This window comes from Elephas maximus, chromosome 19, assembly GCF_024166365.1.
Source record: "Elephas maximus indicus isolate mEleMax1 chromosome 19, mEleMax1 primary haplotype, whole genome shotgun sequence".
Taxonomy (NCBI): domain Eukaryota; kingdom Metazoa; phylum Chordata; class Mammalia; order Proboscidea; family Elephantidae; genus Elephas; species Elephas maximus.
The window spans coordinates 35,492,390-35,515,005 of record NC_064837.1 but is presented as its reverse complement, the minus strand read 5'-3'; the positions used below and the strand labels follow the sequence as shown (position 1 = coordinate 35,515,005).

General features: G+C 49.9%; 1 protein-coding gene across 4 annotated transcripts; it reads right to left on the bottom strand.

The window, feature by feature from the left end:
- Positions 1-332: 332 nt before the first annotated feature.
- Positions 333-14,693, bottom strand: SEPTIN4 (septin 4). 4 transcript variants are annotated; one of them, XM_049858955.1, is made up of 12 exons: positions 14,552-14,693; positions 9,522-9,815; positions 9,094-9,187; positions 8,571-8,657; positions 7,955-8,078; positions 2,058-2,192; positions 1,827-1,944; positions 1,639-1,740; positions 1,345-1,441; positions 1,091-1,253; positions 833-932; positions 333-566 (listed from the first exon to the last, which is right to left on the bottom strand). In XM_049858955.1, exons 1-12 carry the CDS (start codon positions 14,552-14,554, stop codon positions 507-509), a joined length of 1,377 nt encoding a protein of 458 aa, XP_049714912.1. In that variant the 5' UTR covers positions 14,555-14,693; the 3' UTR covers positions 333-506. The 4 variants fall into 4 exon arrangements, with proteins under 4 accessions (XP_049714912.1, XP_049714911.1, XP_049714914.1 ...); XM_049858954.1 differs by lacking the exon at positions 14,552-14,693 and adding an exon at positions 11,890-12,110; XM_049858957.1 differs by lacking the exon at positions 9,522-9,815 and having other exon boundaries at positions 334-566.
- Positions 14,694-22,616: the final 7,923 nt, after the last annotated feature.

Here is a 22,616-nt window from a genome sequence, read left to right as displayed (position 1 = left end):
AAAACTGTGCTCTATAGGGTTTTCAAGGCTGTGACCTTTTCGAAGCAGGCCTGTCTTCTGGGTGCCTCTGGGTGGGTTGGAACTACCAACTTTTAGGCTAGTAGTTGGGCACTTTACCGTTTGCATCACCCAGGGGCTCACCAGAGGAAGGATGGATGGCCATTAAGATGGAGGAGATAGGCTGGATTCTAAGCAGTGATGGCAAAGTTTTCCCCTTTCTCCCTTCCCTAATAAAATCCAGAAACTAGCACCTTCCTCCAGCAGACTTTCAAAACTGAGTCCTAAGATCTTTTTGGTCTCCAGGAGGTGATAAAGATACAGAAAGGGACACCAGAAGCCACCTATAGATTTGTTAAACTTTATTTCCTCTGAGTCTCTGGGGAGGCAGCAGGGATGTAAGGCGAAGTGGCAGTAGCTGCAGGGGCCTGAGCAGAGCTGGTGCTGGGAAGGTCCGGCATGGGCAGGAGAAAGAGGAGGAGATTTAAACATCCAGGGCTGAAAGCCAGCTAATAGGTCTCCTTCATCTGTCTTTGGATTTTGTGTAGCATCTCCTGCATCCGCCGCAGCTGGAATAGGTACATGCATCAAAGTCGGGCTTTTTGGGGAGTCCCATAGTGTTGGGGAGTGCCCTTCAGCTCTAATCCTTTGAATCAGGGCCTTGGTAGCCCTGAAGTGTGATGGATACCGTGGGCTGAACCATCCACCAACCCAGGACCCAAATATGCACCAGAGCCAAGCATTTTTTTATCCCCAAACCAGGCGATGTTGAGGTTGATGATCAAGTAGGGGACCTCCCAGACTATCAGCTCCTACCACTTCATTCTGTTCTCACCTCCTCATCTTTCTCTCGTATCAGCTTCTCAGTTTCTGGATCTGTCCCTAGTGGGCCAGCAGGGATGGGGAAGTCAGTACCGCTCTCTCGAGTCAGTTTGCTGAGGGGAAGGGGAAAGCAGGTTGGTAAGGCTAGGGGGATCACAGCACCTGCTTAGATTGAGTTCAGGGCCTATAGAAGAACAAGGGAAGGGTTTGGTCTCACCCAAGACTGTGCTTGGGATCCCCCTGCCAGCTTTGTCCTGGCTCCTGGCCATACTTGCGATTCCGTTCCTTCACCACCATGCGGGTCATGCTCTGGATGCACTGTGCCCGGTAGTTCTCATAGTGTGTCTCCCGTGTCACATCCTTCAGGTCCTGCATGTGGGTACGCACCAGCATTGTCCTCAGCTTCACAAAGTCGCAGTGCCCTGGGTTTTCCACTGCATAGCAAGGCTGGGGTCAGCCAGGGGCAGGGGTAGGGGAGAGCCACTGAGAGAAAGGAGAACCCCGGTCACAAGCTCAGTGCTTTACCTTCCACGATGCCCCAGGGGTAGAGCCGGCCCCGAACTCGCCGCCCTCTGGCCTCTACCACAGTATTACTGCCAATTACAGCAAATGGGATGCTTTCCTAGAAGAAGTTAGGGATGCCTCTCAGCACTTCCATTCTCACCTGTTCCTTTCCACCTGTATCCTTACCTTGGCTACTTCACTCGAGGAAGCCAGGGTCCTCTCCCACCCCAATAGCCTGCCCTTATATAGAATTCCACTCCCCTCTCCTGCTCAGAAGAAATAAGATGGGAAAGAGATGCCCTGGGGTGGCCCCACCTTTAGGGCTTGGTCCTGCAATTTGAAGTCCTCATCCTCATCCGAGTCACAGTCTGGGAACTGGTAGATCTTGATTCCAAAGTGCTCAATCTCCTCCCGGATCTAGCAAACACATGAGGGGCTCACAGTTCTGGGGACCCATCTTTCTAGAAGCCCACCTGCTCCCCACCGCCCCCAGCTTCCCTCACTTTGCGTTTCTTGCATTCCACTTCAGGAGGTGTCAGTGTGTCCGCCTTAGCCAAGATAGGCACGATGTTGACCCGCTGATGCAAGGCCTTCATGAATTCAACGTCCAGTGGCCGGAGCCTGGAGAACAGGAATCTGTGATCACCTGCTGGTGGCAGCCCTGCCCCTGGTGCTCTTGGCCTGTTCCCTTGGCAGCACCCAGTGGTGCCAGGAGCCTCAGGCTCAGACCATACCCGTGGCCGAAGGGCGAGATGAAGTACAGGCAGCAGTGCACCCTGTTGTCTTGGATGTTCTTGCGGTTCAGGCCGCTCTCATCTCGGAAATACTGCTCAAACTGCTGGTCGATGTATTCTGCCACAGGCTTCCAGCTGGGCAGGGACAGACAAGTAGAGAAACGCTGGGGAGTGGGGGCTGCCTTGTGAGCTCTGGGACTGCAGAGAAGTAGCCCACACCCTTAGCAGTGCTTCTAAGACATTGTTACCCTCTGGCTCACTTGAACTACATCTTCAGGGAGATACCTGAGTGGAACAGGAGTACATCTCACATGCCCTGATAGAAAATTAGACTGAGCATGCAGGCAGAGTTCAATAAATACTAGTTTGTTGAAAGGAAAAGGGTCCAGCTGAACGAACAAAGCAATAAGAATAGCAAGGTGGCTGAAGGTGAACACTAATTGGAAGCAAAGGGAGCCCTAAGCCAAGTTCACAGTCCAGCCTCTGAGCCTTTGTTCATGTGGCTCCATGCTCTCCTCACCTCTCCAAACCCACTCCATCCTTCAAGGCCATATCCAAGAACTATGTCTTCCAGGAAGGCTCCTTTGACTACACCAATGCACACTGCTCTCCCCCGTCTCTTCACTGCACAATGATTGGTATGTATATATTTGATTATAATTTCAAGTCCTTTGCTCTTCTGTTATCTAATTTACTCCTTACTGCCCTGATACGTGGATATTTTGAGCAACATCTCTATGATTTTTTACATGAAGGAACTAAGTACAGACCAGCTAAGAGACTTGCTTCAGATCATTTGGCTGGAGCAATTCCTAGTTCAGTGTGTTTGCCACTATATTGCCTGTTATGGATTGATATTGTGCGAAACAAAAATGTGTGTGGTAAATCTTAACCACTATGCCTGTGGTTATAACCCCATTTGGGAATGGGTTGTCTTTCTTATATTAATGAGACAAGATTAGTGTAGGGCGTGTCTTGAGTCAGTCTCTTTTGAGATGAAAAAGGGATTATACAAGCAAGCCAGTGAGCAGCAATGGGTTAAGATACATGCCGAGACACATGGAGATCTCCAAGGAACCAGGAGGCAGAAGCTGAAGAGATAAGGACCTCCCTCCAGAGCCGACAGAGAGAGAAAGCCTTCCCCTGGAGCTGGCACCCTGAGATTTAGAATGTTTAGCCTCCTACACTGTGAGAAAATAAATTTCTGTTTGTTAAAGCCACTCATTTGTGGCATTTCTGTTATAACAGCACTAGATAACTAACATAGAATTTGGCACTGGGAAGTGAGAGTGCTGCTCTAACAGATACCTAAAACATGGAAGTGGTTTTGGAATTGGGTAATGGATAGAGGATGAAAGATTTTTAAGATGCCTAATAGTAGTGGTGGGTGGTGTTGGGTTTAATAGTGGTGGCGTAGTGGTTAAGTGCTATGGCTGCTAACCAAAAGGTCAGCAGTTCGAGTCCACCAGGCGCTCCTTGGAAACTCTATGGGGCAGTTCTACTCTTCCCTAAAGGGTGGCTATGAGTTGGAATCGACTTGACGGCAGCGGGTTTGGTTTTTTTTAATAGTAAAAGCCTAGCTTGCCTTGAAGATACTTTTGGTAGAATTACAGATATCAAAGGCAATTCTAGTGAGGGCTCAGAAGGAAGTGAGGAAAGCAATAGAGAAAGTCTCTGTGGTCTTAGAGAATACATATGGCGCCAGCAACAGAATGTTGTTAGAAATGTGGATGTTAAATGAAATGTGCTTCTAGTGAGGCTTTAAAAGAAAATGGTGAACATGTGGTTGACAAGTAGGGGAAGGATGATGCTTTTTATGCAGTGGCAAAGAACTTTTCTGAATTTTGATTGTGTTCAAATGTTTGGTGGAAGGTAGAACTTGTAAGTGATGAACTTGGATATCTGGCTAATGAGATTTTTAAGCAAGATATCAAAGGGGCTGCATGGTTCCTCCTTGTTACTTCTAGTAAAATTCAAGAGGGAAAAGATAGGTTTAAAGATGAACTGTGCAAAATGAAAAGAGAACTTAAAGATTTTGAAAATTCTGTTGCACAAACTAAGGGTATGTTTCCTAGAATGTTCACTAAGGATGTAGCTATACAAACTTTTGTCAAAGAGATTAAGCCTGTGACTAATGAATCTAACCAACTACAGCAGAAAACCCATCAGCTTAGACTGAAGGGGACAAAGAAAGAACTAAAGGAAAGAATGCTGTCTACCTCTTAGAATTCTACAGGCAGGAAATAGGACAAAGGAGCTACATCTGTTGTTGTTCAAGAAAAGAAGAGGACCATCCCTGGAGCACCTAGGACATCTGCAGAACTGCTGGAAGGAACACAGAAAGCAGGGCCTTGTCCATTTCAAAAGGTGGGGCCACAATCTTCTGGGTCTCAAAGGGTGGGGCCACAGCCTCCTAGTTTTCAAAGAGTCAGATCATCACCAACTTGGTTCTGAAGTGTGGGACTGCCATTAAGGTGGGCCAGATGGACGGGGCTGCTGCCCAAAGGGTGGCCATGGCCAAGGGCAGAAGAACGGGGACTGCTGGGGCCAAGGGAGTAGGGTCATCACTCAGATGGACTAGGAGAATGGAGCTGCCTAAAGCCAAGGGAGCAGACTTGCCATCCCAGAGGGCCTGGAAGGTAGAGCTGAAGCTCAGGGCTGAGGAGCCTCCACCCAGAATTGAGAGGGCATGGCCAACACCCAGAGTCTAGAGTGTGGTCTGAGAAAACAGAGGATTATTTTCAAGCCCTGAGAGCTAATGTAAATTGTTTTGCAGGGTTTTGGACTTGCTTGGTGCCCATTATCCCTTCTTTCCCTCCAATTTCTCTCATTTGTAATGGAAATGTCTACTTTGTGTCTATTCCACCATTGTACTTTAGAAACAGATAATTTGTAATCTAGATTTCACAAGTTTACAGATAAAGAGGACTATTGCCCCAGGATGGAATAAATCTCACCCATATTTGATTTAGGTGATTCAGAAGATGAGATTTTGGACTTGGAGTTGATTTAAGATATTTGGAATGATGTGAGGGGGTGAATATGTTTTGCATATGGAAGGACCAAAGGGTGGAATGTTATGGGTTGAATTGTGTTCCCCAAAGATATGTGTTGTCAACAGAGAACCCCTGAAGGAGCAGGAAAGCAGTGGGATGCAGACCCCAAATTCTCATAAAAAGACCAGACTTAATGGTCTCTGACTGAGACTAGAAGGACCCCAGAGGACATTGTCCCCAGACCTTCTGTTAGCCCAAGACTGGAACCATTCCCAAAGCAAATTCTTCAGACAGGGTTTGGACTTGACTATGGGATAGAAAATGATACTTGTGAAGAATGAGCTTCTTGGATCAAGTAGACACATGAGACTATGTTGGCATCTCCTATTTGGAGAGTAGATGAGAGAGCAGAAGGCATCAGAAGCTGGCCGAATGGACATGAAAATAGAGAGTGGAGGGAAGGAGTGTGCTGTCTCGTTAGGAGGGGAGCAATTAGGGGTATATAGCAAGGTGTATATAAATTTTTGTATGAGAGACTGACTTGATTTGTAAACTTTCACTTAAAGCACGATAAAAAAAAAAAAAAGAAATGTGTTGTAAATCCTAACTTCCATGCCTGTGGTTATAATCCCATTTGGGAATGGGTTATCTTTGTCCTGGGAATGAGACAGGAGTAGTGTAAGGTGTGTCTTGAGTTGATCTCCTTTGAGATATAAGAGATTAAACAAGCAGTCGAGTGAGCAGAGTTGGGGTAAGATAGATGCCAAGATGCATGGAGATCTCCAAGGAACAAGGAAGCAGAAGCTAAAGAGACAAGGACCTTTGTCCAGAGCTCACAGAGACAGAAAGCCTTCCCCTAGAGCTGGCACCCTGAATTAGAACTTCTAACCTCCTAAACTGTGAGAAAAGAAATTTCTTAAAGCCACCCACTTATGGTATTTCTGTTATAGTAGTGCTAGATAACTAAGACACCGCCTGAACCACAGGCTGAATTAAGTTGTTACATGATTGACTCATATGTTAGAGAACTCCCCAACCCTGCTACCCACCACCAGACTGTCAGCCTCTCAGAACTGGGATCACTCAGGCTTGTTGTGCATCCCTTACAATGTCCAGCACAGGGCTGGATACCTAGTATGTGCACAATAAACTCCTGCAGGTTGACTAAGTGAATATATGTGGAGGTGCACTGTATACTGTAAGGTGCCAGGCAAAGAAATTAATATTATTATGGAAGGTAAGAGGAGGTGGGAAGATTGATCAAAGGAGAGGGTAATACTTGCTATAGTAGAGACCAGGTACTGGTTGGGGCTAGGTTCAGGGCAAGCCCAGTTTGCTGGAACATACTCCCTGGTATCCTCCCTAGAGCAAGAAAGGTGATGATGACACGGGGATCACCTCAATCTATCAGGAGGATTTATGGAGACCATGTACCATGTACTAGCACCATGCTGTGGCAAGAATGTAAGCAATGGTCCTTCCCTCAGGGCTATGTAGTTAAGGATGAACCAATTTGCTGAGCTGAAAGTCACGTGTTATAATGATAAAGCATGTGATGGGGGGTTCAGAGCACAGAAAGGACTGTAAGCATCTGATTAGTTGTTGAAATAATTAGCCAGGGCCAGTTGCATGGACATATGACCTATGCAATCACACAGGGCCCCACACTCAGAAGGGTCCATGCTTGGTTTTATGCTCTGCTGTTCACCATCTTGGAATTCTTAAAGCTTTTTGAACAAGGGGCTCCACATATTCATCTTGCACTGGGCCCCACAAATTACATAGCCAGTCTTGCAGTTATCACCATCAAAGTTCATGAATGTAATGTAAATAGCCTTTTACAGTTTTCAATGCACATTCACATGCATTATCCTGGGTGATCTTCAGAGCAACTGGGGAAGGTAGTAAGGGCAGGTGTTTTTCTACTGAAGAAATAAGAACACAGTCACTTGCACAAGAACATGCAGTTACTAAACACCAAGTCAAGATCTTGAAATTTCAGTCCAAGGCTCTTAGTATCACCCTGCCTAATTTATTCATCAAAAGCACCTGTCTTTCTCATCCATTTTCCTCCTAGTCTACTCATTTAGGTCTAAGCATCCTTCCAACTCCTAAAAAACAGCCAGGGGTGAGGTGATCAGGGTGTGTGGCAAAGCTACCTTTTCTTTTGGCAGACAGCCGGAAGGGTGCCTGGAATTTAAACAAGATTTCACTCATTTTTTCCCTTTGCCTCTCCCTTCACCCCTTTATGCCTCCCTTCATGCACCCTCGCTTCCTCAATAAGACTTCTGTGTGGCACCTAAAATGTTGCTAATGAAAGGGAGAAGGGAGAGTGATATTTACGAAGCACCTACTGTGTGTCAGATGTCACTATGAGCTGGGATCGACTTGATGGCAATGGTTCGTGTGTGTGTGAGGCCTGTGCTACATGTTTTCACATGTGTTTGCTTAACCGAGGCTCTTCTTTCTCATCTTGTGCCCCCACTCTCATTTCCAGAATTAAAGACTTATATAGGTCAGAGTTGGAAGAAACATCAGATGTCATCTACTCTAATCCTTTCCCTCTCATTTTACAGAGGAGGAGGCTACAGTCCAGAAAGCGGGCATGACATGCTCAAGGACACAAAACTTTTCCCCCTACGAGTTTTGGTATGTCTATGCCTATATGTGGAGTGTTGGCGGCACAGTGGCTAAGAACTTGGCTGCTAACCAAAAGGTCAGCAGTTTGAATCCACCAGCCATTCCTTGGAAACCCCATGGGGCAGTTCTACTCTGTCCTATAGGGTTGCTATGAGTTGGAATCAACTCAATGGCAATGAGTTTGGTTTGGGGTTATGCCTGTAGGTGCATCTGTGTTTGTATGAGGGAGGGCCAGCTGATGTTATGCTTGGTCAGACATACCACTCTGTGTTGTTGACTGCATCCCCAAAACCTGGTGTGTCCACAATGGTTAGCCGCAGCCTCACGCCCTTTTCTTCTATGTCCACTGCATGCTTGGTGATCTCCACAGTTTGCATGATCCGCTCTGGAGAAGGGGGAAACTGAGGCCAGGGCAAGGGCAGGGACCTGCCCAGTCAGGACAAACTGCCCACCCCAGCCAGCTTCGCCCTGACTGCCTTGTCCACATTGCCCCCCTTCCCACCTCCTGGCTGCCTGTTCTCTGGGAACCAGCAAGGAGCACGTTTCCCAACACAGGAAATGCCGGTGGCTGTTGGCTCTGGCCCCAGCCTTTTCTGTGCTCCCAGCTTTTTTCTTGGATTCCTGGAATCCTTTGGGGGTCAGAAACTCACTCAGAAAGCAGGATTCTCGTCCCTGCCTCACTTCAGCACCCAAACCTTTGGGGAGCTGACTGGTGGGCTCCCAGGTTGGATGGGCCTATGGAGAGATGCCTTCCATCTCTCAAGGAAGCCATGGTTTCCTTGCATGCTGGGAGATCTCATTCCCCAGGCTCTGGAGTGAGTTTGCTTTCCTAAGACAGGTCTGCCTGTCTGTCCACACACTCCTCTCCTTTCCTTACCTTCAGCACTCAGGAGCTTCCGGTCCTGGTACAGATCAGTGAGGAAGAGGCTATTGACAAGGGTGGATTTACCCAGGCCAGACTCTCCTGACAGGGGACAGAGGGAGAAACACCAAATCAGAAGGTAAGATCTGTGGCCAAGAAGCTCCCCCACTGGACCAAGGTGGGGAATAGCTGCTTTCTTATCTAATTGGGAAGGTGACTAACCAATTAATAGCATTTTACGGTTGGAAAGAAGCAACAAGATCAGCTTGTCCAGGCTTCTTATTTGAACGAGCCCCAGAGAGGGCAAGAGATTGCCCAATATCACATACAAAGAGGCAAAAGCTAGAAAACTATTGGTCAAGTGCTCTTTTTGTCACTCACCCCCGCCACACACACTTTCAGCCACCAATGGTTCCTGGCTATTATGCAAAAAGGCACGGCCACTTGCTGCTTGCTCCTTTCCTACCCACCCCCCAACACACACACCCCATCCCCACCTAAAACACCCCTGCCCAGCCCAGCCTTGCCCCTGCTGTACCTGCCACCATGAGGGTAAAGTCAAAGCCTTTCTTCACAGACTTTCGGTGGACCTGGTTGGGGAGGGTCGCAAAGCCCACATACTCCTTGTCATCCTGGCGGACAGGAAGGCAGACTGCATCAGGGGGACAGGCAGGAGGGACACCAAGACCCAGCACCAGCCTTCTCCTCCCTCTAAGTCTTTGCCCCAGTCCTATAGGAGCAGTGCCAGACTTCTTTGAGGCCCTGTCTGGGGCCACCAGCTGAGCCTCCTGCTCCTGATAATACTATCAGTTCCTAATGCCCTTGGGGACAAACACCAGGGAGCTGAGGCTCACACAGGACAGAGCGAGGTCCCAGCTTACACACACACACACACACACACTGCTCCCTCCCTGGGTCTTCCTGAACCAGCCCACAGATGGGCAAAGGCAGGGCTGGGGGCTCTACCTCAGAGGAGTCATAGGGATCGAGCTTGCCCCACGGGCTGCGGGGCCTGGCTGAGGGGCTGAGGGGGGCTGGGGCACAGAAGTGCTGGTGGCTGTCAGAGGGCTGGGACCATGAGGGGGCTCTGAAGTCCAGGTCATCATCGCAGAGGTCTGGAGCCTGGGGCCTTGGCTCCGGGATTTGAGGCCTGGGCACCCAGGTTTTGGCCTCTGGTGGGCGGCAGCTCTCGCTCCCTGGGAAATCCTTCACGAACTTGGTCAGTTCTGTATCATCTGTTTCCTCCAGGAAGCGCTTGATCTGGGGGATGGGTGGGAGGGAGGTGGAGGAGCAGGTGGGGGGTGGCAGGAAGGGAAGAATAAAGGAAGAAAACAGAAGAAGGTAAGAGGGAGAAAGGAACACACTTGTGATCAGGAGGGAAAGAGACTGCAAGAACAGCCAACCCAGAGGAAGTATCACCATCCCACCCTCACCTTCTCACAGGCCCCCCTAATACAAGATGCCAGAAAGGACTGTGTGGTTCTTGAGGAGCCCTGGGCAGTCCCCAGAGCCATGGTGACTGCTCTTGGGAACTGTGTAGCTCCAGTCCTGGTGCTCCCTCTCAGCAGGGAGCTTGTTGAGGTGGCCCTTCCTGGAGGACTGGCTGAGCCAGGGGCCAGAAACTGCCCTCCCCCGCCCCCCATCTGCCCTGAGTCCAGGAATCAGACTGAGTAAGGGGGAGCAGACAGAGGCATTAGAGCCAGAGGAGAGTGAGGCTCAGGATCCAAGGGAGAGAGCAAAGAGTCAGAGGTGGCAGGGGCAGGAGGACGGAAGAGGAGGGAGGACAGAGTGGGCAGTCAAGAGCCAGCAGGGGGCTCTGTGCCTCCTTTCAATGTGGGTCTGTGAGCTCTCAGCCTGAGGTGTAGATTCTTCTGGGGGTGCTCAGTCTCCAGGGCTCACTGCCCAGAGCTCAGTACTGCTGACCCTACCTCCTCATCCCAGACACTGAGCCACACCAGAGCCTGACCCTAGGCCCCAGGAGAGAAAGGTAAACCTGCTAGGGGATGCAGACTGTGGGTGAAGGGTAGCCAGAGGGGCCAGGGGAGGGAGAATGGGAGGATACTGGCTATGGAATCACTCAGGGAGAGCCCAAGGATGGCTTACAGCCCTCAACTATGAGGGACCCCTCAGTTGCCCTCTTGCCCCCTCTACCTAGAGGCAGGCTTTAGCCAGCAGTGCAGGAGGGGGTCTGGCCTGAACTGGGAGCCACAAAGGTTGGTAGACAGAGAGTGATCTGGCTTCTCTGTAGAGGCCTGCTCTACCCCATCCCCAGCTCACCCCACCCCCACCCCCTGCCTCAGGTCTCCGCCCTAAAGCTTCCCCTCTCCTTTGGGGCCAGCCCCCTTTGTGGAGTGCCTGGCAGTGCTGGGTTCAGCTCTGCCTCACAATACCCATGTGCCACTCCCAGACAATGGACAAGGGCTGGCTGCAGAGACTGACTCATCCTCTGGGGACTGGCCAAGCCAGTGGGGCTACCCTGGACCACTGTAAAGAGTCCCAGACAGGCTAGGGGAGATAATACAGTTATGGTCTTCCTGCCTGTCCTCATTTTACAAAGGGAAAATTAAGGAGGCGGACTTGCACACTGCCAGGGATTGAGATAGAGAGGCTAGAGAGAAATGTTCCCTAAGAGCTACTTCCAAGCTGTCACCTCTTAAGTCTCCACACCTGCTTGTAGCCATAGTCTCCAGGGCTGGGCAGAGGGGAGGAAAAGAGGGCCCTTAAGCCTGAAACTAGAACCAGCATGTAGGGGTTTACTGACAAGAAGAGGCAAGCTTTTCTCACCCATAGTGTTTGTGGGGCCCAATGGGGTGACCACCTATCCCAGTTTATGCTTGTTGTCTTGGCCTCCCCTTTCACTCTCAAAGGTGTTCTAGCCATTAAGTATGTGGCAAGAGAGAAGGATTGGGGCTGGGGAAACAGAGGGTCTTGTTGGCTGTCAGCTTAAGAGTCTGGGGAATTCCAGGAAGTCCTGCCCCTCTGGACAAGTCCACAGTAAGCCAGCAGTTGGTCCTCGGTCAGGCTAAGGGTGGGAGAGAGAGGCGTGTGCTCAGCCTGTTTTCCCCAGGGGCATTCCAGGGGGAGGGAGAAATCAGAGTAGGGAGAAGGGTAGGCGCTGATGGAGACCCCTAAGCCCCACAATCTTCCAGCAGAGCCACCAGGAACCCAGCAGCATCCTATCTGCCAGCCCTGGCTTCTCATCAGCATGAAATAGGACACAAGGGCACCCCAGCTCTGCCAGTAGCCAAATCATGTTTCTGACTTGAGCGTCAATCCCAGCCACTGCAAGGGGAAGATATGTCCGGTCTACCCGTCTCCCAGAGCAGTACCTTACCCCAGCTTCAGTCCTGTCCTCAGGGACAGAATTCCCTTGCCATCCCAGTGAACGGTCCATGCCCCACGCTTCAAGCTCCCTGTCAGCAAGCTCTAGGTCTAATTTTATCTCCCAGGCAAAGTTCCTCACACACAGAAACAGCCGTGTCTTGATGCTCTTGTTGTAATCTGGCTTCCAGGCTTGCTCCTTTCCCTTTCTCTTTGACCCCGTCTCTGGCAGGGGCCAAAAAAGCCTGTGGAATGTCCTTCCCCGCCCTCTCCTCCTCCCCTTCCCTCAGCTCCCACCCTCCAAGGACAGCTCAGCTGCAGCAGGATCACTCGGTTTCTCTGCAGTCCCCTATTCCTCTGATTGGTCGGCCCACGATGCCGGCCGCTGCCTACCCCGGTGGGCACAGCACCAACCTCCCAAGTCTGCAGCACAGGCTCTTGATCCACTTGGCCCTTCCTGTTAACCCCCACAGACACTGAGGCCTGCTCCCAAGGTGACCTGGCCCATCAGTGCTTGGAGACAGCCCCTGAGTATAATGTCCAGGGGAACGGCCCCACTTTTCTTCCCAATTGTTTGTGTCCTCCCAGCAGAGAACTTCTCCCCCACCCATTGTCTTCTCTTCAGAAATCTGCTCCTAGATTTCCCTGCAAAGAGCCCCAGCCACAGAGGGGTCTTTGCTCTGGGGACTCCTCCCACCCTAGGACACCTGACCTCTGACTCACAGGGACATCTATTAATTCCATCACTCCATCTCCTCCATAGAGCCAACTGGGGAACGGCTAGCAGTTGATCTCTGAGGGGCATGGGTTCAGGCCAGTGGGAGACTTGCATCCCAGGGGCTTCAGAGCTGCAAATTAGGGGGGAGTGTGCAGATGGAACACCGAACAAGGAGTCAGGAGACCAGTATTTCTGGTTTGGCCAGGAACACCTTTTGCGAGTTTGAATAATATTTTAATGTCGGGGCCTAATGTCTAATTGAGAGTAGCCCTTCCTTGCCTCCCTCCCATGGAGGCTGGGGAGAGAAAGTACTCCCAGATGACAGATACCTCAAGATGCTTTGAGCCTAAGGAGAGAAGGTACATTTCAAGTCACAGGCTGGGTATTAATGTTGGTCTGTCATTTTTTTCACATGCAAATTAAAACTCCTTGGGGCTCCTGGGCTGAGGAGGTCTCCCCCACTGACCTCCAAAGCAGCTGGAACACTGCCCTCCTTTCACATGGAGACCCTTCTAGAGGAGTCTGGCCTGACATGAACCAATCGGCCTAAGGACTGGGCAGGGGCCCGAGGCTGAGACTTGGCAGGAGTAGGGGGGCGGGGGGTGGTGCCTTTATTTAGAGAAGAGCAGGGAGGCCTCTGCCAAGCTGCAAGCATCAAGACCTCAGATGAACTGAATTTAGACTGTGGCAGAAAAAACCCCTCTGACCCTTGCTGGGCTTGGCACTGGGGACAATCAGTGCTCCCCCAGGCTTCCATCCCTGGAACAATCAGTCTGTCCATCCTCATATGGAGAAAAACAGGGGGGGCAAGGGTAAAGACAGGCATCACTTGGCCTCTCCCAGGAACCCCCGCTTTGAGGAAGGTCACAGGGTCATCAGGACTTCCTGGCCAAGACTTGGGCCTCTGCCTGGACACAGCTTGAGAAACAAGAGCCCAAAAGGTTGGCCTTTCCAGACCTGGAAGCTTCTGATTCCCCTGGTGCCCAGTGACTAGTCACAGATCCCCTCCTGCTAGACACAGCCTGTGCCTCCCCATGCGGAGTAGAAAGGCTGGGGGGCTTCATGCAGACTGGGAAGAGAGGCTGGCGTGGGGCCTGGAGGCTCTGACAATCTACACAATGTGTTTGTGGTAGGCTCTGGCATATCCTAACAGCCAAGCATCAAAACTTCCTACCTGGGGGCCTCCAGGGAAGCTGGTTGGGGTTACTGTTTCTCTTCCCACTACAGGCAGGTGGCAGGAATGACACCACCACCACCACCCTCCTCCCCACCCCACTGCAGAGGGACCTGGCTTGGGGGGGGTGGGGTGTAGGGAGGGGGGGAAGATGCAGCAGAGGAAGCTTCCCCAAGGTTTCTGTTTCGGAAGCAGAGGGATATAGCTGATCCACCACTGGGCAGGATGATGGTCTGGGCTTACCTCTCTCAGGGGCTGCCCCTTGCCAGGCTGTGCAAGAGAAAGGGCCCAAGCGGCTCTCTCCCGGGAAGGGCAGGCAGTGTTTGTGGGCCCTCTCTGTGTGTGCTTTCCAAAGGAAGTTGGTGCTGGCCCCTGCGCCGAGGGTAGGTGAGTGAGGAGGGGCCACCCAGGTAACAGCCGATTCAGGCAAGGGTGGGGACCCTCACCTCCGCTTATCACTGACGCGCCCTTCCCTGCCCAACATGCGCGTCTCGGCCGGCGGGCACCTCCCTTAGCACGGACCCACCCCTTCGTCCAAGAACGCCTGCAGCATCCTGGGGGTCGGGTTGGGAGCCCGCTTGGTGGCTGCTCGGATCAGAGGGAGAAACTTGGGATCGGCGAGGCACAGCGGCGCCAGCCCGCAGTGCTTGCCGGTGCCCGGGTCCGGCGACAGCGCCCCCCGCCCCGCAGAGCCGGGGCTGCGGCGCACCAGGTCCCCGAGGACTCGCCCGGGAGCAGCGGGCCCTGCGCCCCCGGATCCTGCCCCGCGTCCGTCCGCCTTACCATGGCTGCAGCCCGGGCGGGGCCGGCTCCGCCTGGACAGCGCCCGAGCGACCCGCGGCCGGAGCTGCGCGCCGACCTCGCCACACAGCCGGCCCCTGCCCGCCGCCCTGAGTGCGTACCGGCCGGAGGAGGGGCCCAGACGTCGGGGGCGGGGCCTGCACCTCCGCGGCGCGGGAGGGGGGCGCGAAATGGGCAGGGGGTGGCCCTGGCCCCGGGGCTGGCCTTGCACCCGGAGACCTCCGGAGGCGCGGGGTATTGACAGTCGCTCAGGACTGGGTGGGGGGCTCGGCTCCTCGTCCTGGGGGCTGCACTTGACACCTGGGCCTTCCTTACTCAGTCCTTGCAGGGTAGCCTCTTCAGGCAGCGCACACCGCGGGGCTTGAGCCAGGCCCCATAGGAAAAAACGAAAACAAAAAACGGTGCACCTGGCACGCCCCGAAGGAGACAGTTTTGGAAGGACAGAGGGTTTCTGCACGAGTTAGAAAGAAGCCACTATTAATCCCACAGATTCAGCAAGGTTTGCAGGAAGCCCACTGATGGACAGCGGAGTCCTGGTTACTGATTGTCCATATACTCCACCACACCCGCTAAAGTGGAGTGTCAGACATTCCCCACCTCCACCCAAGCTGTGAAGATGAGACAGGTTCTCAGAGGCTGCCTTCATGCAGGATCCCGGATTAAAGATTAAAGAGGATTTGCCCCATAAATTACCCAGGGCATCATCTGCTGGAAGGTTGGAAGGGAAAAACTGAGTGGCCCTTACAGGTCACTTGGAACCTTGCCTGGGGCTGAGCAAAGTGGGGAGGGTCTCAGGAGAGGCCAAGCCCGGGTGACTCCAACAAGCAGGTGAGATGCTGTGGGGACAGCTGCCCCAGCAGCTTTAGAGGCATTAGAGACTCAGAAGGGTCAGAGCAGCAGCCAGGGGGAGGCAGATGCTTGGGGTGGGAGGACTTGGTGAGGGATTTCCCAAGCTAAGCTGGGTCAGGCTCTTGTTTAAGTTTCAAGAAGCATGACCTTTCCTGACCCCCAAAAGCCCCAGAGGCGGGCTGATCCTATTTCAGCCTAATCTGTGGCCCAGTGGTCATGATTTTCATGATTCGAATCAGTTAGGACTCGGCAGAGGGAAGTAGGAGGGCCTGGGGACAGCAAGTGGGATCCAAAAAAACACAGAGCTGCTATTGGAAATGTTATTGGATTTTGGCACTGGTGGACAGGGGGATGGGAAGGGGTGTTGTTTAAAGACATCAGAGGCATTCACAAGCCAGCAGGCTGAGGAGAAACCTTCCTGGCTGGATGACCTTGGGCAACTCACTTCACCTCTCTTGAGTCTGTTTCCACATCTGAAAATAAGGGGATTAGACTAGATGATACCTAAGGGTCCTTGCAGCTCTGGCATTCTAAAAGCAGATGCAATGGAGGAAGGAGGGTGTGCTGTATGCTGCTGTAGGCTGGGAGGAAGAGAGCAAGGCAGCAGCAAGAGGTAATGAAGAAAAATTCTTTGTGCAGAGACTCAGGAGATGGTCCAGGGTCTGAGAGAAGGGAGAGGAGGTAGAGGATGGGGGTCAGCAGCTTGGATCTGATGAGAGGGAATCCCAAAAGGCTTGGGGTAAATCAGGAGACCTGAAGCTGTACTCAGGAAAACAAAGACATAAAGGAGTTTCTTTAGAGAGAAACCAATGGCTGTTAGAAAACTGCAGAAGCAGCAGCTACTGCTGCTACCAAAGCCCCACTGTTGGGGACTAGCTGCAGGTCAATAGTACTCAGGCCACACTCATGAGAATACCTCTCGGGTGCTCCCACCCAGTAGTCGGCTTGCCTGGGTTGGAGGTACTGGCCTGGGGGAAAGCCTATTTCAAGGAAGGCAGGCTCATTCGTGATAAAAATGATGCAGGAGACCACATGATAGACTTTTGCAAGACCAATGATGTATTCATTGGAAATACCTTTGTTCAACAACATAAACAACTGTACATGTGGACCTTGCTGGATGGAATACACAGGAATCAAATCGATTACATCTGCAGAAAGAGACGATGGAGAAGCTCAATATCATCAGCCAGAGCAAGGCTAGGACCAACTGCAAAACAGACCATCAATTGCTCATATGCAAGTTCAAGTCGAAGCTGAAGAAAATTTTAAAATAAGTCCACAAGAGCCAAAGTACGACTTTGAGCATATCCCACCTGAATTTAGAGACTACCTCAGGAATAGATTTGACACATTGAACACTAATGACCAAAGACCAGACAAGTTGTGGGATGACATCATGATATCATACATGAAGAAAGCAAAAAGTCACTAAAAGAAAAAAAAAGACCAAAATTGATGTCGAAGAGACTCTGAAACTTGCTTTTGAACATAAAGTAGCTAAAGTGAAAGGAAGAAATGATGAAGTAAAAGACCTGAACAGATTTCAAAAGGCAGCTCAAGAAGACAAAGTAAGTATTATAATGCGATGTGCAAAGACCTGGAATTAGAAAACCAAAAGGGAAGAACACACTTGGCATTTCTCAGGCTGAAAGACCTGAAGAGAAAATTCAAGCCTCATGTTGCAATATTGAAGGATTCTATGAGCAAAAATTTGAATGACACAGGAAGCATCAAAAGATGATAGAAGGAATACACAGTCACTGTACCAAAAAGAACTGGTCAATGTTCAACTATTTCAGGAGGTAGCATATGACCAAGAACCAATGGTACTGAAGGAAGAAGTCCAAGCCGCACTGAAGGCATTGGCGAAAAACAAGGCTCCAGGAATTGACAGAATACCAATTGAGATATTTCGACAAACAGATGAAATGCTAGAAGCACTCACTTGTCTATGCCAAGAAATTTGGAACACAGCTACCTATCCAACCGACTTGAAGAGATCCATATACATGCCTATTTCAAAGAAAGGGGATCCAACCAAATGTGGAAATTATTGAACAATATTATTAATGTCATGTGCAAGTAAAATTATGCTAAAGATCATTCAAAAACAGTTGTAGCAGTACATCAACAAGGAGCTGCCAGAAATTCAAGCCAGATTTGAAAGGGGACATGGAATGAGGGATATCATTGCTGATGTCAGATGGATCTGGCTGAAAGCAGAGAATACCAGAAAGATGTTTACCTGTGTTTTATTTACTATGCAAAGGCATTCCACTATGTGGATCACAACAAATTATGGATAACATTGTGAAGAATGGGAATTTCAGAACACTTAATTGTGCTCCTGAGGAACCTGTACATACATCAAGAGGCAGTCGTTTGAACAGAACAAGGGAATACTGCATGGTTTAAAATCAGGAAAGGTGTGTGTCAGGGTTGTGTCCTTTCACTGTATTTATCCAATCTGTATGCTGAGCAAATTAGCCAAAAAGCTGATCTATATGAAGAATAACGTGGCATCAGGATTGGAGGAAGACTCATTAACAGCCTGCATTATGCAGGTAACACAGCCTTGCTTGCTGAAAGTGAAGAGGACTTGAAGCATTTACTGATGAAGATTAAAGACTGCAGCCTTCAGTGTGGATTACACCTTCACATAAAGAGAACAAAAATCCTCACAACTAGACCAGTAAGCAACATCATAATAAATGGAGAAAAGATTAAAGTTGTCAAGGATTTCATTTTACTTGGGTCCACAATCAACACCCATGGAAGCAGCAGTCAAGAAATCAAATGACATATTGTATTGGGCAAATCTGCTGCAAAAGACCTCTTTAAAGTGTTTTAAAAAAGCAAAGATGTCACTTTGAAGACTAAAGTGTGCCTGACCCAAGCCATGGTATTTTCAATTGCCTCATATGCATGTGAAAAGCTGGACAATGAATAAGGAAGACTGAAGATTTGATGCATTCAAATTGTGGCGTTGGTGAAGAATATTGAGTATACCACAGACTATCAGAAGAACAAACAAATCTGTCTTGGAAGAAGTACAGCCAGAATGCCCTTTGAAAGTGAGGATGGTGAGACTTTGTCTTATGTACTTTGAACATGTTATCAAGATGGACCAGTCCCTGGAGAAGGACATCGTGCTTAGTAAGGTAGAGGGTCAGTGAAAAAGAGGGACACCCTCACCGAGATGGACTGACACAGTGGTTGCAACAATGGGCTCAAAGATAGCAATGATTTTGAGGATGGCGCAGAACTGGGCAGTGTTTCGTTCTGTTATACATAGGGTCAAGTCACTATGAGTTGGAGCTGACTCGAAGGCACCTAACAACAACTACAGTAGGCTCATCACAAAGCCTTATTTCCCTCCATCATAACACGCTCCTTGTCCCCTAGCCCTGGCTGAAGTCCACGTATGGACACATTCCAGAAGGCAGGTGAGCTAGCTCATCCTCAGCAGTGGCTGGAATCCTAGCTCTGCTCTTGCACCTGCTGCCCAGAGATGTGGATATCGTAAGGCACACTGGTGCCAGTTTGCTTTGAGGGAGCCATACCCCAAGACAAATTGGGAGCCATAGGACTCAGCTCCAAGCCAAGAATCTTGGGGTCTTGGTGGCCACAGTCTTTCTAGTCACTGGGCCACAGGCTCAATATAAGGCACGATGGGAGAAATAAAAGCTGAAGACAGACAGTGAGCCATTCTACCTGTACAAGTCCCGCAGGCTAACACTGCAGCATTCAGGGGTCTCGGACAGAACTTGACCTAAGCATAAGTTCCCCATTCCAGCTTTGGCTATTATCTCACTGCCTGGCTCCGTTTCCCCCACTGAAGGAGGGGAGAACTAGAACTAGAACACCAGCTCTTACATTCCTGGTTGGAGGAGGTAGGGTCTGATACCTGGTCAGAAGCAAGGCTGAGACACAGCAGCCCTTGCATGAATTACCGGCTACTCAGTGCTCTTCCCCTCCTCCAGCTGACAGGTGTCCTGGCCAACCTTGTCTCAGTGTCACCCAGCTCTTGGAGCTCTGGCTTTTTCTTGAAATTCAACATCCCACCAGGCATTGATGTCCTTGACTAGAATACAATTCCCTAGGTGCTTCTAGGGTGCAGCATTTGAGCCAAATATCTGGAGAGTGGATACTTAGCCCGACACAGACTGTGACTCCTCTGGGTCAGCAACCACAGCTCCAGCCTGCTGTTCTGGGCTCCCCCTGCTTACGTCACGCCAACATGGTCCATATAGAAGAACTTCTGGCCTCCTGCACTGGGCTTTTCCTGCCTACCCATGAGTGAAGGTCGTATGGTACAGGAGCTAAACAAGGAGGCTTCACTTGGGCCAAGCCATGACCCAGGTTCAAAGCCAAGACGAAAGATTATCACAGGAATTGGGATTTCAGATCTGCATGACTAGCAAGAGCCACTTTTGCCTCCCGGTACCGGAGTTTCCCTTAAGTGCTGCAAGGACTAACTGTGCTCCCACCCTACTCCCAGAAGTATATGAGTCACTGATGATCCAGTCCTAGCGCGCTGTGGGGCCAAAAAGCTCTCACTGGGTTGTGTCTTTCAAGGAAACCTCAACCAGTTTGTCCAACAAGGTCTGTGAGGAGACAAGAAACCAAAATACCCTAAGGCTCACTCCTCCCCCCAACTGCTCTCCAGTGCCCCATGATCCTGGGGTAGGCATGAGATGTGGGTGGCAAGGCAGGGGACACTGTGTTTCTGAAGTGTTTCCTGGCACCTGCTGAGTGGCTGCAGTTCCGGAGCTGGCAGGGTGCTAGAAGCCAGCCTCTGATCTGCACACTGGCCCTTCCAACATCTTCCCTGCAGCAGGGCGGGGCCACAGGAGCTCAGGAATGGAAAGGACTTCTGTACCTAGGAATGCAACTACCTGCCAGATGTCTGAATTCCCTCTCGAGCCCCCATGCCTGTCCAGCCTCTGTTTGAATACTTCCCACGGCCAAAACTCACCAACTCTAGCAACTGCCCAACAATCTCTGGGCAGCTGAGTTACCACGTTCTTCATTATACTGAGCCAAAATCTGTCTCTTCCTGGCTTTTACCCTCTAAGTGTCTCCATGCTGAAAGCTTTGCTGACTCATTTCACTGGACTTTCTTTTGTCCTTTGATGCCCACCCCCTTTCAAGTGACCCATCTGGATACTTTTTTCTCCAAATTAACTACAAGCCCCTCAAGGGCAGGGAATGTATTTTAACCTCTGCTTACTTGTGATGTGATGTGATGTCTGCCTGGGTGGCCAGGCCTTTGCCCCTAGGAGATGTCTGATCAATATGGATTGACTGAAAGGATTCACTAATTAGTTTTCCACTCTGATTTTGGAGGACAGACAAGGCTTGAGGCTCTGGGCCTCATTGATCCATCCCTTACCCTTCATGCTGGCTGTTTATCGGTTCATACCCACTTCCCATCCTCAGAGTTCACAGACAGATTTTACTCCCACTAACACCTTTCCCTTCACAAGTCTTGAAATCTAAAGGTACTGCTGAAATATTGTGAGGTTATTTTCCAGGAAGATGTGGATGCAGGAGATACAGTTGTATCCTTGTGGCAAACAAACAAACAAAAAATACGAAACCCAATGCCGTCAAGCCAAGTCCGACTCATAGCGACCCTACAGGAGAGAGTAGAACTGCCCCATAGAGTCTCCAAGGAGTGGCTGGTGGATTCCAACTGCTGACCTTTTGGCTAGTGGTTGAGCTCTTAACCACTGCACCACGAGGGCTCTACTCCCTAGTGTGCTCCCAGCTTTGATGAGCAAGATCTCAGCCTCAGTCATTTCATCTGTGAAACAGGGAGAAAAACCACCTCATAGGGTTGCTATGAAGATTCATTAAGGTGATGCACTTGCTGTTGTTGTTAGGTGCCATGGAGTTGATTCCGACTCATACTGACCCTGCGTACAACAGAACAAAACATTGCCCAGTCCTGCGCCATCCCCATTATTGCAGCCACTGGGTCAATCCATCTCCTTGAGGGTCTTCCTCTTTTTTGCTGACCCTCTACTTTACCAAGCATGATGTCCATCTCCAGGGACTGATTCCTCATGACAACATGCCCAAAGTATGTGAGACGTAGTCTCGCCATCCTTGCTTCTAAGGAGCATTCTGTTTGTACTTCTTCCAGACAGATTTGTTCGTTCTTTTGGCAGTCCATGGTACATTCAATATTCTTCGCCAACACTACAATTCAAAGGCGTCAATTCTTCAGTCTTCCTTATTCATCGTCCAGCTTTCACATGCAGAGGAGGCAATTGAAAACACTGTGGCTTGGGTCAGGCCCACCTTGACCTTCAAGGTGACATCTTTGCTTTTTAGCACTTGAAAGAGGTCTTTTGCAGCAGATTTGCCCAATAGAATGTATCATTGGATTTCTTGACTGCTGCTTCCATGGGTGTTGATTGTGGATCCAAGTAAAATGAAATCCTTGACAACTTCAATCTTTTCTCCATTTATCACATTGTTGATTACTGCTCCAGTTGTGAGGATTTTTGTCTTCTTTATGTTGATGTATAATCCATACTGAAGGCTGTGGTCTTTGATCTTCATCAGTAAGTGCTTCAAGTCCTTTTCATTTTCAGTAATCAAGGTTGTGTCATCTGCATAATGCAGGTTGTTAATGAGTCTTCCTCCAATCCTGATGTCACGTTCTTCTCCATATACACCAGCTTCTTGGATTATTTGCTCAGCATACAGATTGAATAAGTACAGTGAAAGGATACAACCCTGACGCACACCTTTCCTGATTTTAAACCACACAGTATCCCCTTGTTTTGTTCAAACAACTGCCTCTTGATCTATGTACATGTTTCTCATGAGCACAATTAAGTGTTCTGGAATTCCCATTCTTGGCAATGTTATCCCTAATTTGTTACAATCCACACAGTCAAATGCCTTTGCATAGTCAATAAAACATAAGTAAACATCTTTCTGGTATTCTCTGCTTTCAGCCAGGATCCATCTGACATCAGCAATGATATCCCTAGTTCTGCGTCCTCTTCTGAATCCGGCTTGGATTTCTGCCAGTTTCCTGTCAGTATACTGCTGCAGCCACGCTTGAATGATCCTCAGCAACATTTTACCTCCATGTGGTATTAATGATATTGTTTGATAATTTCCACATTCAATGGGATCAGCTTTCTTGGGAATAGGCATAAATTATGGATCTCTT